Here is a 13,004-nt window from a genome sequence, read left to right on the forward strand (position 1 = left end):
AAATTCCATTTATCCTCATGGTCAAACCCCTGACATTTCAGGGTGCTTTGAAGACCCAGCACAGTGATGGAGATTTTAATTTTGTTTTGCTGTAGTCATGGTTCACTTTTACACTTATCTATATTCACTTACATTAGATTATCACAGTTGCAAATGAGTGAAGTTTAACATCTTATTTCTTTTTTCTTTGTGAACTTAACACACTCGTGGCCAAGTTCTCAGCTGATATTTGTGGGTGTAGCTCCACTGACAGGGCCCAAAGTGTCCACTCTTAATAACACACATTAAGATCCACAGCAATAAACATATGTCCCACACAAATATGAAGCCCCTTACTGTTGTTTTTACCAGTAATATTTTACCTTCATAAAGCCCTTCTTATGTCTTTAGGCATCTTAGGTAGCTATAAACAGATACATTATACTATTATTTTGGATATCTCAATGATTTTTAGACTTGCTGAATGAGCAAGATTTTAAACTAGTCTGTGGTTCTCTGGATTCTTTTTATATTTTTTACCCAAAGAGAATTCCTTCCTTCCACGTAGCCCATCCCAAAATATGCTGCATCATTTCTACAGATCCTAACCTGCAATGCAGATAATAGACCAACTGGTGCAGAGGAGGAGGAAGTGTTGACTATTCATTCTTGTGGTCTCCTTTTTGTAGTAATTGTAACTCTATCAGTGTGAGCAAATTCTCTTCATGATAAACAGTAATTCACTTTGGCCTGGCAAATTGCAAGCTGTAAGTAATGTAATTAAAACCAGTGCCTTATAGCTTTTTCTCTCGGGAAGATGCAAATATCAAGGTGAGGAGGAAATCCCCCGAGCCGCAGATCTGATGGAAATGACATTTGAAGAAAGCTGCTTCTCATCAAGATAGTCATTATGGTTATTTTGTCTTGGTGCTAAACTTTCCTTAGAATCCTGGTTGTATTTGCTCCATTACATGTTTGCAACCTCGACTGAAGCCACAGGAAGTTGCCCAGGTGCAACAAACAGGATTTTTCCTGTTTCTGTGCAGTTTACTAATATTGTTTTTTAAAAGATAGCATAGTGCCTTTTAACACAGAAGTAGATTGAGCATTGAATTTAGTTTAATTATCAACTGGGACAGTGGTGCTCTGGCACAGCAGTGTATGACTGGCATGTGTTAATATATCTTGTGATTTCAGATATGCTATCCAAAGCCTTTCATGTTAATAGCCATAGGATTATTTCAGGGAAAATAAACTTGCAAAATACTGTGGGAGCAATGTATGTAAAACAAGGCACATAGATCACAAACGAGTTTGTAATCTGAAGCCAGTGGACGTTACCCCCAGACATTATGCTGGGGGTTGAGATGAAGTCATGTCACCCATTGGAATGCCATCATATGGTCTTCCTCTGCTGTTCTGTGCTGCTGGCTCATTTGTTGTGCTGGGATTGTAGTAAGACAAATCACCAAAGCTCACATCATGAGATGAATTATCTAATCGGAGACCTGGAAAAATACATCATGATTATTTATAGGTTTTTCAGTGGTGCTTATCGCTTTAGTGTCTGAGTGCCTCAACATTAATAAACTTAGTCTTGTAACACCTGAGGTAGAAAAAAGTTGTTGTCCCCTTTTTTCAGATGAGGAACTGAGACAGAGAAAGATTCAGGACCTGATTCAAAGCCCACTGAAGTCAATAAATTGACTTCAAAGGGCTTTGGATTGGGTTCTCAGTGGCTTGCCCACACAAGTTGTCTGTAGAAGAGCCAGGAATAGAACCTAAATATTCTAATTACCTGCGTGGTGTATTAGCAACAAGACCATCTATTAAAAAGAATAACACTGTTTCACTAAAAACATTTCAGTTAATTTTTTTTTCACTCAAAGATGAATAATCCAAAGTACTCTGGGACTAGATTGAATCCAAACTATACCATAAACTATAGTATATTCAATCTCTTCCATATTTCTTTACTGTTAAGAAGATGATCAAAACAGCAAAATGTTGTTCTTTTGAAGATCTGAGTGTAAACATGGAAATGTCAGAAAATGTCTGCACATGAATAGTGCAAGTGACTTTACACTGGATTTTTGTTTTTAACGTTCGTGGATCTGTGTTTGTAAAACAGTTGGTATCCAAAATGTATATTGTACAATATAGGTCCATAATTCTGCCAGAACTGATCGGTGTTTAACCATCCACTATCATAAACACTTACATGGATCTTTAATAATGTATTTGTGTGCCTACAAAGTGCACTACTTGGCTGCACAATTCATTATGGCCCTACTAGTAACATTTTTACAGGACATATACAATAAACCAGCATAGTATCTGCAACAGAAAATAATGTTGCATGTCTCAAACACCAGGCACAATGGGGCTATGGTCTTGATTGGGGTCTCCAGGTGCTACTGTGATATAAATATATATTAATAATAATGGAACAGTTGTGCATGAATGACCTCTCTGCACATGAAGCAGTGGGGACCGTTGTCTGGTGTGCTGGAAAAAGTGAGTGCCCCTTTAAGGGCTAGAGAGACAGGGAGTGACTTTCTGCTGCAGTGGCAGACCAGTTCAGCATGGGGAGCCTGACCCATCCTCCCACCAGGGGACCAGAAGAGAGGGGAGACTATATAGGTTCATGCAGTGCAGGAAAAGCCCTCTTTTACCTGGATCAGCACCTACCCATGGAAGTGGTGAAATATCAGGTTTTGTCAGGACCTGCTGTGGGCATTGTGCTGGTCACTCCTTTCTCAGGGGTCTGGGAAGGAATGTGTCCTTCACTGCCAGATTTGCCAACATTAACTATATGTGGGGCGGGAGGGAGAAGGGTTGCTTTATGCACAGTAAGTTCTGGGGGCCTTCGTTGGGGCGAACATGAAACAGGAGTTTGGATATGATGTTGCAACTCATTATGTAAACGTGGGGCAGATGTCCAGTGCAAGGACTCTGTAGGGAAGGGTATATTGATGAAATAAAATGGATTGGTAAAGGATTTAAAGAAGGTATCCTTTAGAGGAGCAGAAATGGGGGGGGGAGGCAGTTCAGGGCTCCTGAGACTGGTATGGCAGGGAACCAACCCCCTATCCTTTATAGCCCCCCCCCTTTAACCCTCATTTGGGGGCGGGGGGATGGTGGGCTCCAGCAGCAGAAGCTGCTCGGGTATATATTTAACTGATTATGGAATTACCTGCACTGTACACTTATATCTGCCAGGTACTCCCAGGCATTTAAGAATAAAATTGAGGCTTAATTAAACCACATCCAGTATCTCCTGTCCTACTTCCATTATAGCCGGACAATGGCATTGTTTTCCAAATTATGATTCAACACATTAAGAATTACATTCTTACGTACACCTACATGGGAGAGAGAGATTTTAAAAATAGAGTAAAAGAAATTTTATTCACTTCCCCTGCATATTTTGAATGTGGGAACACTCATTTCTTTCTTTTATATACAATTATGGAAAGAGCGGTGGGTATGTGCATATGTGTGTGTGCACAAATTTCTAGATAAATTACACATTAGCTTCCTGTTTAAGAAAAAAGTATGCACTGTAATCAAAAAATAAAAACTACAATAATCTGAGTGCAACATGTTTCAACACATGGAAAAAATGTTCTCGCGGTGTTGGATCACTGGCTACTATGCATTAATAATTATGCATAGGCCATATTTTATTAAACACTAATCTATTGTCTATAAGAGAAACTGCTGAAAATGTGCTTGGCTATGTTTGATATAAGTAATTTATATCTCTGTTCTGAAATGTTGTCTTGTGGTTGTTTTTATTGATTCTGTGAGGCAATGAAGATTAAAAAGCTCTTTAGTCTACACTAGACAGAAAAGCATAACAGATTAATGTGTTGAGTGCTAGACTCTTAACTTGTGAGGTATATGTATGCCTGGCTCATTTCAAAAATAAATACAAGCATTTAAAATCAAGGCAACTCAATAAAATGGATCACTACAGTGAAATTCTGCCTTCAGTCTCAAAGCTGCAGCAGTCACAGAAGCAAACCTAAAGACAGAAAATGCCTATTAAAGTGCTGAATTGGACTGTTGATTTATTTCTCTTCTTTAAAGCTACTTGTACAGTAACTGATACCTACTTGTGCTTTGTGAGGTTTTTTTGTTTGGTTTTGGGTTTTTTAATCTTTGTCTGCAATATACACCTTGAGACCATAAATACAAATGTGCACGTCTTTGGAAACTTTCATCGTTATTCCAGCTAACATGGGTTTTGCTAATGATGAGGATTTTTTACAAACCACTCTCAAAAGTAGATAGTCTCAAGGCAGTCAGATCACCATTTGCAATTATTTTCAAAAGTCTTTTAACAGTTATGCCACTTTTAGCGACAGTGCTGGCAAAACCCTGGTACTAATACCACAACCAGATCCAACGGGTAGGACTTTTGCAGTCATGCACAGCTCCATTATCCACAAGGGTGCAGATCAAATTACAGGATCAAAAATTGTGTTAACAGAATCTGTTTTTTAAACAAAAAAATGGCACAATCAAAATACAGACATGGCCTAATTGTGTTGCAGTGTTTTATGCTAGTGGTGTTCTATAGCAGATATTGTAGTTGATATATCTTATTAATGTCTTCTTTGATTACAATTTTACCTTGGTACCTCAACATTATTCTGTGTAACCCATGTTAATTTGTGAGCATGGATATTTTTGGGTACTGAAGTTCTGAAAACATATGAATGGTATCCTCCTGGATTTATTTATGGGGGAGTTTGCAGATAACCCATTGGCTTAATGATACTGATTGGCAATGACTGCTGTTCAGTCAACTCAGTAGTTGTACAAATTCCAGTTAGTATGAACTTATTCAGCTAGGGCCCAGGTGTTGCATGTCGTTTAGCTACTTTGTATATATGAAATGGTATCAAAGTCTAAAGGGACTATCTTCACTGTACAGTTAAACCCGGATTTTAGGCCAAACTTCCCTACCATCCATACAGAAAAACCTATGACATTGGGCTGGAGGTGCTTTATGCACCCAGATGGTGGTATGCGTTAGTGTCCAAGTTCTGTTTTAACTTGGACTGGAACCCAGCAACTTTGCAGTGAGGACCAAGGCAAAATCATTCCAGTGCTGATAGTCCTCCAATGCCCTTCCCACAATTCCCTCTGAAGGACAGACAAATCCTCCCACAATTGACTGAGAGAGCATCTTCTACAGTGTCTCAGCCCAAAGAACTATGGGATATGTCTCCAGGCATACCCAGGCTATTGCAGAACAGTGAGGACACAATAAAGCGGGTAGGGTTTTGCTGTGGGATGCTTGCACTTGGGCTAGACTAACCTGGATTAACTGTGCCAAGCAGAAATACCCTAAACTCTTCTCTCAATACAAAATTTACCAAAGATTTTTAAAAAATCCCCTCTCCCTGTTTATGAATACTGAGAAGCCCTGGATGTACTTTAAAACCATTTGCCAAACTGATTTGTACAATCTAAATAAAAAGAATAGCAGTGAAATCCTAGCTCCATTGACTTCAGTGGGGCAAAAAATTCACCTCAAGAGTTCTGTGCAGAATAGAAAAGTCCTTCTACTCCGGGAACATTTGTGATATTCTTTACCTGGTTCACTCCTTGTGTCATCATAAAGTCGCTGATGGGAAAATGAGCCAGACTTTCTCTTCCCACATATAAAGTACCCAATCAGACCAATTAATGCAGATCCTAGAATGGCTCCTACAGTCGCACCAAGCACTACTCCTGCACTGTGGCGATTCTCTGGGAGGGGGAAAAAGGATAAAGAAATTATTCTAATGAAAATGTATAATAAATCTATAGGGCCAGATCCTCAGCTGACATTTTACACAAGTTGAGAATCTGGCCCACTCTGACATATTTCACTTTACAGACAATAGTTAAGTCATCCCCTCAACAATCCTGTGAAGCAAGGAAGTATGACTCTCTCTTATTTACAAATGGGAAAACTGTGGCACAAAAATGTTTTCGTATAGTTTTTCCCAGTCAAGCAAGTATTTGACCAACAGCTGTGAATAGAACCCACGAGTTGTGGTTCCCAGCCACCTGCTCTAACCACAAGGCCTTGCACTGTCCTCTGATAAAATCTCTTTAATATAACAATTGTAAGTATTTAGACCAGACTATAAAGCTAGCCTGTGATCTTAGGTGCCTCTGTTTTAGAGTGCCCAATTTTTCAGACACTTTGTTGGACATCCAAAATCAGAAACATAGAAAGCATTGGCTGTAACATTTTTAGTTTTTCAGGTAGAAAAATATTTTTTTTCTCCCCAACATTTTTCTTGGGTTTTATAAAACTTTTCTTTGAATTTTCACATCTTCTTTGAATGCCCTCTTTCAGAGTCACTTTAGGCAAAAAGTCCTGATACATTGTAATTATTAGAGCTATAGAGAGAAGCTTGAAAGCATGAAGATAGCCTCCAGTTCTTAGTGTAGACTGTACTGTATATGTTGGAAAAGCATTTCTGTCCAATGCTAAAAGCCTGCAGGCAAATTAATGGTATAAAAATACTATGTCTTCTAATCTTCCTTTCTCGATCACTGAAGCCCCAATCTGAAAGAGCAGAATAGAGAAATGCTATTTTTGGTTTTATGCTGTATTATTTCCCCAGGCTTAACCAAATTGATAGTAATAAAATACAAGGTAGGCAATCCATTTGGGCATTATTTATAAATTGAAGGCTTTAGTCACAAAAGTGTTTTGCACTCTGTGTCCTTCATGCTTAAGAAATGATTAATTTGTTGCTTTAAATGCTTTGAGCATGGGGACTGTACAGATCTATTTCATATATGCAGAAGTTGAAGGGGTAGGGAGAGAAAGTTTGCACATTCACCAAGCCCAAGCAGAGCTGCATTACATTTCCTATGCGAATAAATAGATAAATAAGCAGAATTTAATATAAAGCAAAACTCAGAAATTCAGTGAGTTGGGGCTACTCCAGACTGATGCAACAGATAAAACATTTTCAATAATTTTCAGTGGACAATTCCATATAAATAGATCCAATTTGAATGGTACTCTCACTGAAGCAGTCTGCTGGGAATAGTCCCATTATAGTATCTATATACCAATATAGTTCGGAAACAAGAATTTTTTCAATATGCCGGTTCACAAATACCATAGTTCTCTGGTTAAACTGGCCTGGGGTTTCAGGAGACCTCAGATTAATTCATGTATCTGCCACTGACTTCCTATGTGACCTTGGACAGGTAACTCAGCGTATCATTTTCAAAAGTACCTAAGAGACTTTCAGTGGATCTTAAGCTCCGAAACCACTAGAAAATGTTACTATTAATCTCTCTGTGCCTCAGTTCCCTATTTGTAAAATGGAGATAATAGTGTTTTCCTTTCTCCTACCCTTCTCTAGTTTTGTTTATTTAGATTGTAAGGAGTTTGGGGCTGAGAATATTTATTACTATGTATATAGGCAATCATTACCACAGTCTGGCTATGATCTTGGTAGGAGATCTAGGTTTTACTGTAATACAAATAATACAAACTTTGTTATTTCATTCTAGCCCTCCACCACTAAATGGTGTCCTCAACGCTGCTGCTAAATACCAGATGAAATCTGGCAATGCAATTCAAAGTAGCTGCATGACAGCCCAGGATCTTTGACTTCCTGTTGAAATTGAAATAAATAAAAAATATTTCTGCCTGTGGTTCAGCTAAACCCCAGAAATGCAGAAAGGTGTGAACATTATATTTGGTAAAAGTTACCTAAATGTTTTTAATTTCAAAAAACTTTCAGGTGAGGTCTAGTTTTATCTGAAGCAGTTCACACATCTTTTCAGCTTCCCAGACAATGTAAACATTTTAGTGTTCAGCATCATTAAACTTTTTTTACTGTAATGAAACCTTTACCTTTGTTGGGTTCTTTCGGATTTGATGGGACTATAGAATGGTTGGTGAAATTCTGGTGTACGTTTTTTGTAGTCTGTGAAATTGTTTTGAAGTCTGTTGTGACACTGCCACTCTGGTGTGTGGATAATGTGGTCAGTGTATTTGATGGACTGTTCATGAATGAGACTTCTGTGGAGCTCTTTAGAGAGTCTTTGGTGGAGATTGCTGCAGTAGAACTGGTCTTATAGGTGACTGAAGTGAAGTTTTTGGCTTCCGTTTTCGATGATACACCAGCATTTGTAGGCATGTTGCTTTCAGTCGCTGTGGACAAGTCGCTCATGGTTATGGATATTGTTGAAGATGGTGAGATTCTGTTGACATTTTTGGCAGGGGTATTTGTGCCATCTGTTGAACCCTTATCCACATGTGAAGTCGAAAATAACCCTGTGCCATTAGTGGATCTCTGAGATACACTGTTACTTTGAGTGTTAATCTCTATTACTGTACTTTTTGTTGTTGCATTTTTATTGGCCGTTGTTGGGGTAACATGGCTTATAGCAGGAGTAGTTATTCCGTTAGTTCCAGTAAGATCTAGCTGATGTGAAGTTCCTTGGTGTGTAGGTGAAGTCATATCTGTAGTTGAACTATTGTCAGTGTTTGTTCTGACTGTAGTACTGTAACCATTGCTTCTGGTCCACCATAAACTAACCGGCAGTAAAATAAAAAGAATTCCACTGGAAGGCAGCATGGTATTGACTTTGTGGTTTGTTTCTTTATGTAGAGAGCCTGAAAGAAGTGAAAAGTTTTGTAATTTAATTTATGATGTGAAACTGAGAGCTGGACAATGAAGACCCAGACATGTTGATGAAAACTTACAAGTGGCTTGATACTAGAGAAGTGAAGTCATGGAGGTTCCTAAAGGTATGTCTACACTGCAGTTAAACAACTCTGGCTGGCCTGTGTCAGCTGAGTCAGGCTTGGGCTGAGGGGGCTGTAAAATTGTGGTTTAGACACTCAGACCCAGGGCTTTGTGACAGGGGAAGGTCCCAGAGCCTGGGCTGTAGCCCAAGTGCAAACATCAGCACAACAGTTTTACAGTCTGAGTCCCATGACCCCAACTCAGCTAACACGGGCCAGCTGTGGATGTTTAATTGCAATGTAGACATATCTGAAGGTTTTCATGTTGAGAACTTAACACTCCTGGATAGCAATAATATTCTCTCAAAGCATTACTGTTCCTCAACAAAGCTTTTTGCATGCTTCCATAGGCAAAGCTGTATACTCCCCTCCATTCTACAGCTCACAGTCTGTAACAACTTGCTATTACATGTAACCAAGAACCCCTTGCACCAAGACCCATGCCTAAAAGGGCATGCTTTCAGCAACTGATGCTTTCTGGTCACAGGGTAGCACCCAGCAATATGAGAGTAATAGGGGTGTGGCAAGGCTGAAGAGCTAAGTAAAAGAGTGTGTTCCCATGCAAAGTGGTATAGTTGTTGTTGCGATTAGCCTTTGAAGTTCATGATTTCCCTTACATGTTTTGTGACCGCGAGGGGAGACCATCACAGGAATACAGCTGCTGCCAGGAGATTAATGACAGTTCAGCAGCTAAGCCAGCCCATGGAATTAGCGGAGCTGCATTTCTGCTTCAGAACCAAACATCAACACCAAAGCAGTGCAGTCTGCCCTGATTTGCAAATGTTCAACCAAGGATCAGCAAGAATCCTGATCCCCAATCTCTTGAGACATATTGCCATATGCTTATCTAGCTTTCCAGAGTAGTGACAGCTTGAGGTCATGCTATCATTACTTCCCAAAGATCACAGACTAAAATGTGAAGGTTAGCACTACTTTCAATAGCGTTAATTAACCCACTATTCTTATGCATGTTTTGTTGCCTGTAGGAAGGAGACATGCTGCCTAGAGGCAGTGACCTGGCTCCTTTCCCTTTCACCCTTCAGCTCCACTGTCTGGCCCGTTTTCCTTTCACCTTTATAAATCTAACTATGGGTTTTTCCACAGCTTTGCTCCTCTCTGCACAGCACAGCCGGGGAGAGGGATGAGTATAGCTATGGACTCTAACAGTAGCTACTGAAGTAAGCCAGCTTGTCTCTGTGACACCCTCCCTACAGAGATTTCTGTCATTTGACAGATGATATGGTTCAGTTTCAGCTATTAGTCAATGAACCTGACATTAGGTCTGATCCTGCTCCCATTGCAGTCAGTGACTGAACTCCCATTGACTTCAGTGGGTACAAGATGTAGTGCCCAGGACTGGAATCTGTATGTATTTGTGGGATTCAGCTTTCAGCAATCTGTTTATAAATATTGTTTCCATGTTGGTAAATTGATCAGTCTCCCAATATAGGGTGGTCATCTGCCAGGTGGGATTAATATTCCTTACTTATTCAGCTAAAAATAAAAGATTAAAAACTTTATGTTTATTATTATTATTTTACAGAAATAAGTATTGCAGCTTTCTGCTTAGAGCTAATCTTTGTGTCTGGAGTCTCAAATCTGTAACTGAACAGCCAACTCTCACAATTATATTAATGAAAGTTGCTTTGTTTTCATTATACCTGGGTACAGGGACGTTTTTCTAATCGGAGTAATAATTACAGAAAAGTATAGCAAACAAAACTTTAAATGAGCTTTTACTAAGCTTTCAAATATTTGCTTTCATCTTGAAAGTACCATTGTTTTAGCTCACTGGCATGACCCCTCTTTTTCCTTGTATCAGTAGCCATGTCATTACTGAACAAAGTGAGTTTTGTCATATGTCTTATTTCACCTTGACTGTAATTTGAAACTACCAAGGGAAATTACTAACAGTTCACTTTAACTGCACCTTTCGTTTCTGTCTCCTAATGCTAAAGAGTCAGCATCCTAACTGAACAATGTGGTTTTCATGATTTCCTTAATCCTGTAATTTTTTTCCTCGGGGACAAAAAGGGAGAAAACGCCTTGCCACAAAGATTTTTTTACAGTAGTTCTAAGGCTATATTTAGGTTGTATTTCTTGGAAACCCTTGGTATCTAATAATTAACTGGTCTTTTATTAGTGTAGCATTAAGATTCAGATCAGAAACAACCCTACAGCCCTAGAAAACCACCTGTTGCCCTTAGAGCTTAATATGCAAACAGTGGTATTATAGGACAACTGCAAATATTGCAGCTCCAGCACCTTGGACTAGCCAAAATCTGATGAACAGAAGATTAGCCAGAATCTAAAGAATTTTCCAGTTAGCTTGAGCCACTAATTGTAAAATATCTTTTCAAAGGAGAAATGATCTGATATGATGATTCTGATCTTGCTGGCACCTGTAAGTAACTACACTGAAATCACACTAAGGACAAAGCCGTGTAAATGATATTTGAATCAAACTCTCTGACTTAGACTCTTCCCTCATTATGGCCCCAATCCTTCAATGACACGTGTGCATGCCCTGTCTTAGTGTGGAGCCCTACTAAAGTCAGGCACAGGGGTCCATCTGCAGGCATCTCATTGCAGGATCAGGGCATATAGATGGAACCACATACAGATCCCTAAACAAACCATTTGACATTGGTAGCTTGTCACTTTGGACTTGAGTACAATTTTGAACAATATCACATATTTTTACTAGTTTTATTTTGCTTAAAACTGAATACCCAGGAGAAAGGCTAGTGAAAATCCATGTCACTCTGTGGTTAATGATACTTAAAGCACTGACTTTATTTTATTGATCTTTTTTGGCAGTATTCCTACTGTATATGGCTCCTCCTCTACATTCATATATGTGCATACACACAGTGAAATCCTGGCCTCATAGAAGTCAATGGCAAAACTCCTAGAGTATGTCTACACTGCAGATGCAACCATGCCTCCCAGCCCAGGTAGACAGACTCAGGCTGTCGATTCCTAGACTTAGTTCATTAAGAGCAAATCCTAAACTTACTTGCTAAAATCACTTCTTAAAAGTGCAGGAAAAGCAATTATCAGCAAACTTTGAATTACAGTGAAATATTTTCATCTTCTCTTTATGGTTCTTACATCTCTGCCTACCTTTGCTGTTAAATCTTGGAATTACTGGCCCAAGTTAATTTGTCTTTTAATGTTTTCCTTATGGGGTAGTTTTGCTATGAGTTTGGTTACCCAGTCCCTACATTCACCCAAATATCTTGTCCAAAAAATCAATGCTGCTGTGATTACTTAGCCAAATTCATTAATAAAAATGCACTTACCTTTTAGCTCTACAGTATATGCAGGTAGGTTTGAAATACTTCTGTGGCACAGAGTGCAATTAGTTTAGTGAACACAGTAGAACACAGGTACTGTAAATGCAGCTGTCATGCTCATCAGGAATGCACTGTAGAAACTTAACTAGGTGGGGCCGTATTTCCCTGTGTGTAATAGAACACCTGAGAACCAGACTGACCTGCTTCTCAGTTGTCTTTGTTAAGAGCTACCATTACAGAAATTACAGGTTTCATTGTAAAGTGGGAAGACAAGTGCCCATTGATTCTGTGAAGATTACAAAATCTTTACATTGATGTTTGGACAAGGGTATCAAATTTCTATAAACTATATGGGGTATTGGTCTTCTCTTAATTAGACAGCAGCCATTTTAATAAAGTAGTTTTCTGTTGAGACACACTTTTTTACTGTACATGTATTCCAAACTGAAATAATCAACCGATGGAACTCCTTGCCAGAGGATGTTGTGAAGGCCAAGACTGTAACAGGGTTCAAAAAAGAACTAGATAAATTCATGGAGGATAGGTCCATCAATAGCTATTAGCCAGGATGGGCAGGGATGGTGTCCCTAGCCTCTGTTTACCAGAAGCTGGAAATAGGCGACAGGGGATAAATCACTTGATGATTACCTGTTCTGGTTATTCCCTCTGAAGCACCTGGCATTGGCCACTGTCAGAGGAGAGGATATGGGGCTAGACCCAATATGGCCATTTTTAGGGTTAGAAGAGAAATGTTTGTAGAAGATGAATAAGCAAAAGTTAATTATACTATGGCATATTCTTAATATACATCAACTTTCTACTATATATATATATATGTACATGCTGTTATGCATTAGCCCAAGCCCCTGGGTCCAATTACCCTCCTAATTTGAAGGGATTTGAAATGCAGATTTAGATCCAAATTTGGTAAATCAAACCAT

At 39.0% G+C, this 13,004-nt stretch overlaps 2 protein-coding genes across 2 annotated transcripts in view; one reads left to right on the forward strand and one right to left on the reverse strand.

The window, feature by feature from the left end:
- Nucleotides 1–13,004, forward strand: part of ANO3 (anoctamin 3) — a 159,945-nt gene that overhangs the window by 96,554 nt on the left and 50,387 nt on the right. The window lies entirely within an intron of this gene.
- Nucleotides 1,330–8,594, reverse strand: MUC15 (mucin 15, cell surface associated). The gene is made up of 3 exons (XM_065402500.1): nt 7,868–8,594; nt 5,590–5,745; nt 1,330–1,487 (listed from the first exon to the last, which is right to left on the reverse strand). Exons 1-3 carry the CDS (start codon nt 8,592–8,594, stop codon nt 1,330–1,332), a joined length of 1,041 nt encoding a protein of 346 aa, XP_065258572.1.

The sequence above is a fragment of the Emys orbicularis genome, chromosome 4 (assembly GCF_028017835.1).
Source record: "Emys orbicularis isolate rEmyOrb1 chromosome 4, rEmyOrb1.hap1, whole genome shotgun sequence".
Taxonomy (NCBI): Eukaryota; Metazoa; Chordata; order Testudines; family Emydidae; genus Emys; species Emys orbicularis.

Coding starts and splice junctions, on each gene's coding strand:
- MUC15 (XM_065402500.1), bottom strand. CDS start 8,594: ATGCTGCCTTCCAGTGGAATTCTTTTTATTTTACTGCCGGTTAGTTTA. Junction 5,746..7,867: donor TCCGAAAGAACCCAACAAAG/GTAAAGGTTTCA, acceptor TCCCCCTCCCAG/AGAATCGCCACAGTGCAGGA. Junction 1,488..5,589: donor TGACACAAGGAGTGAACCAG/GTAAAGAATATC, acceptor GTATTTTTCCAG/GTCTCCGATTAGATAATTCA.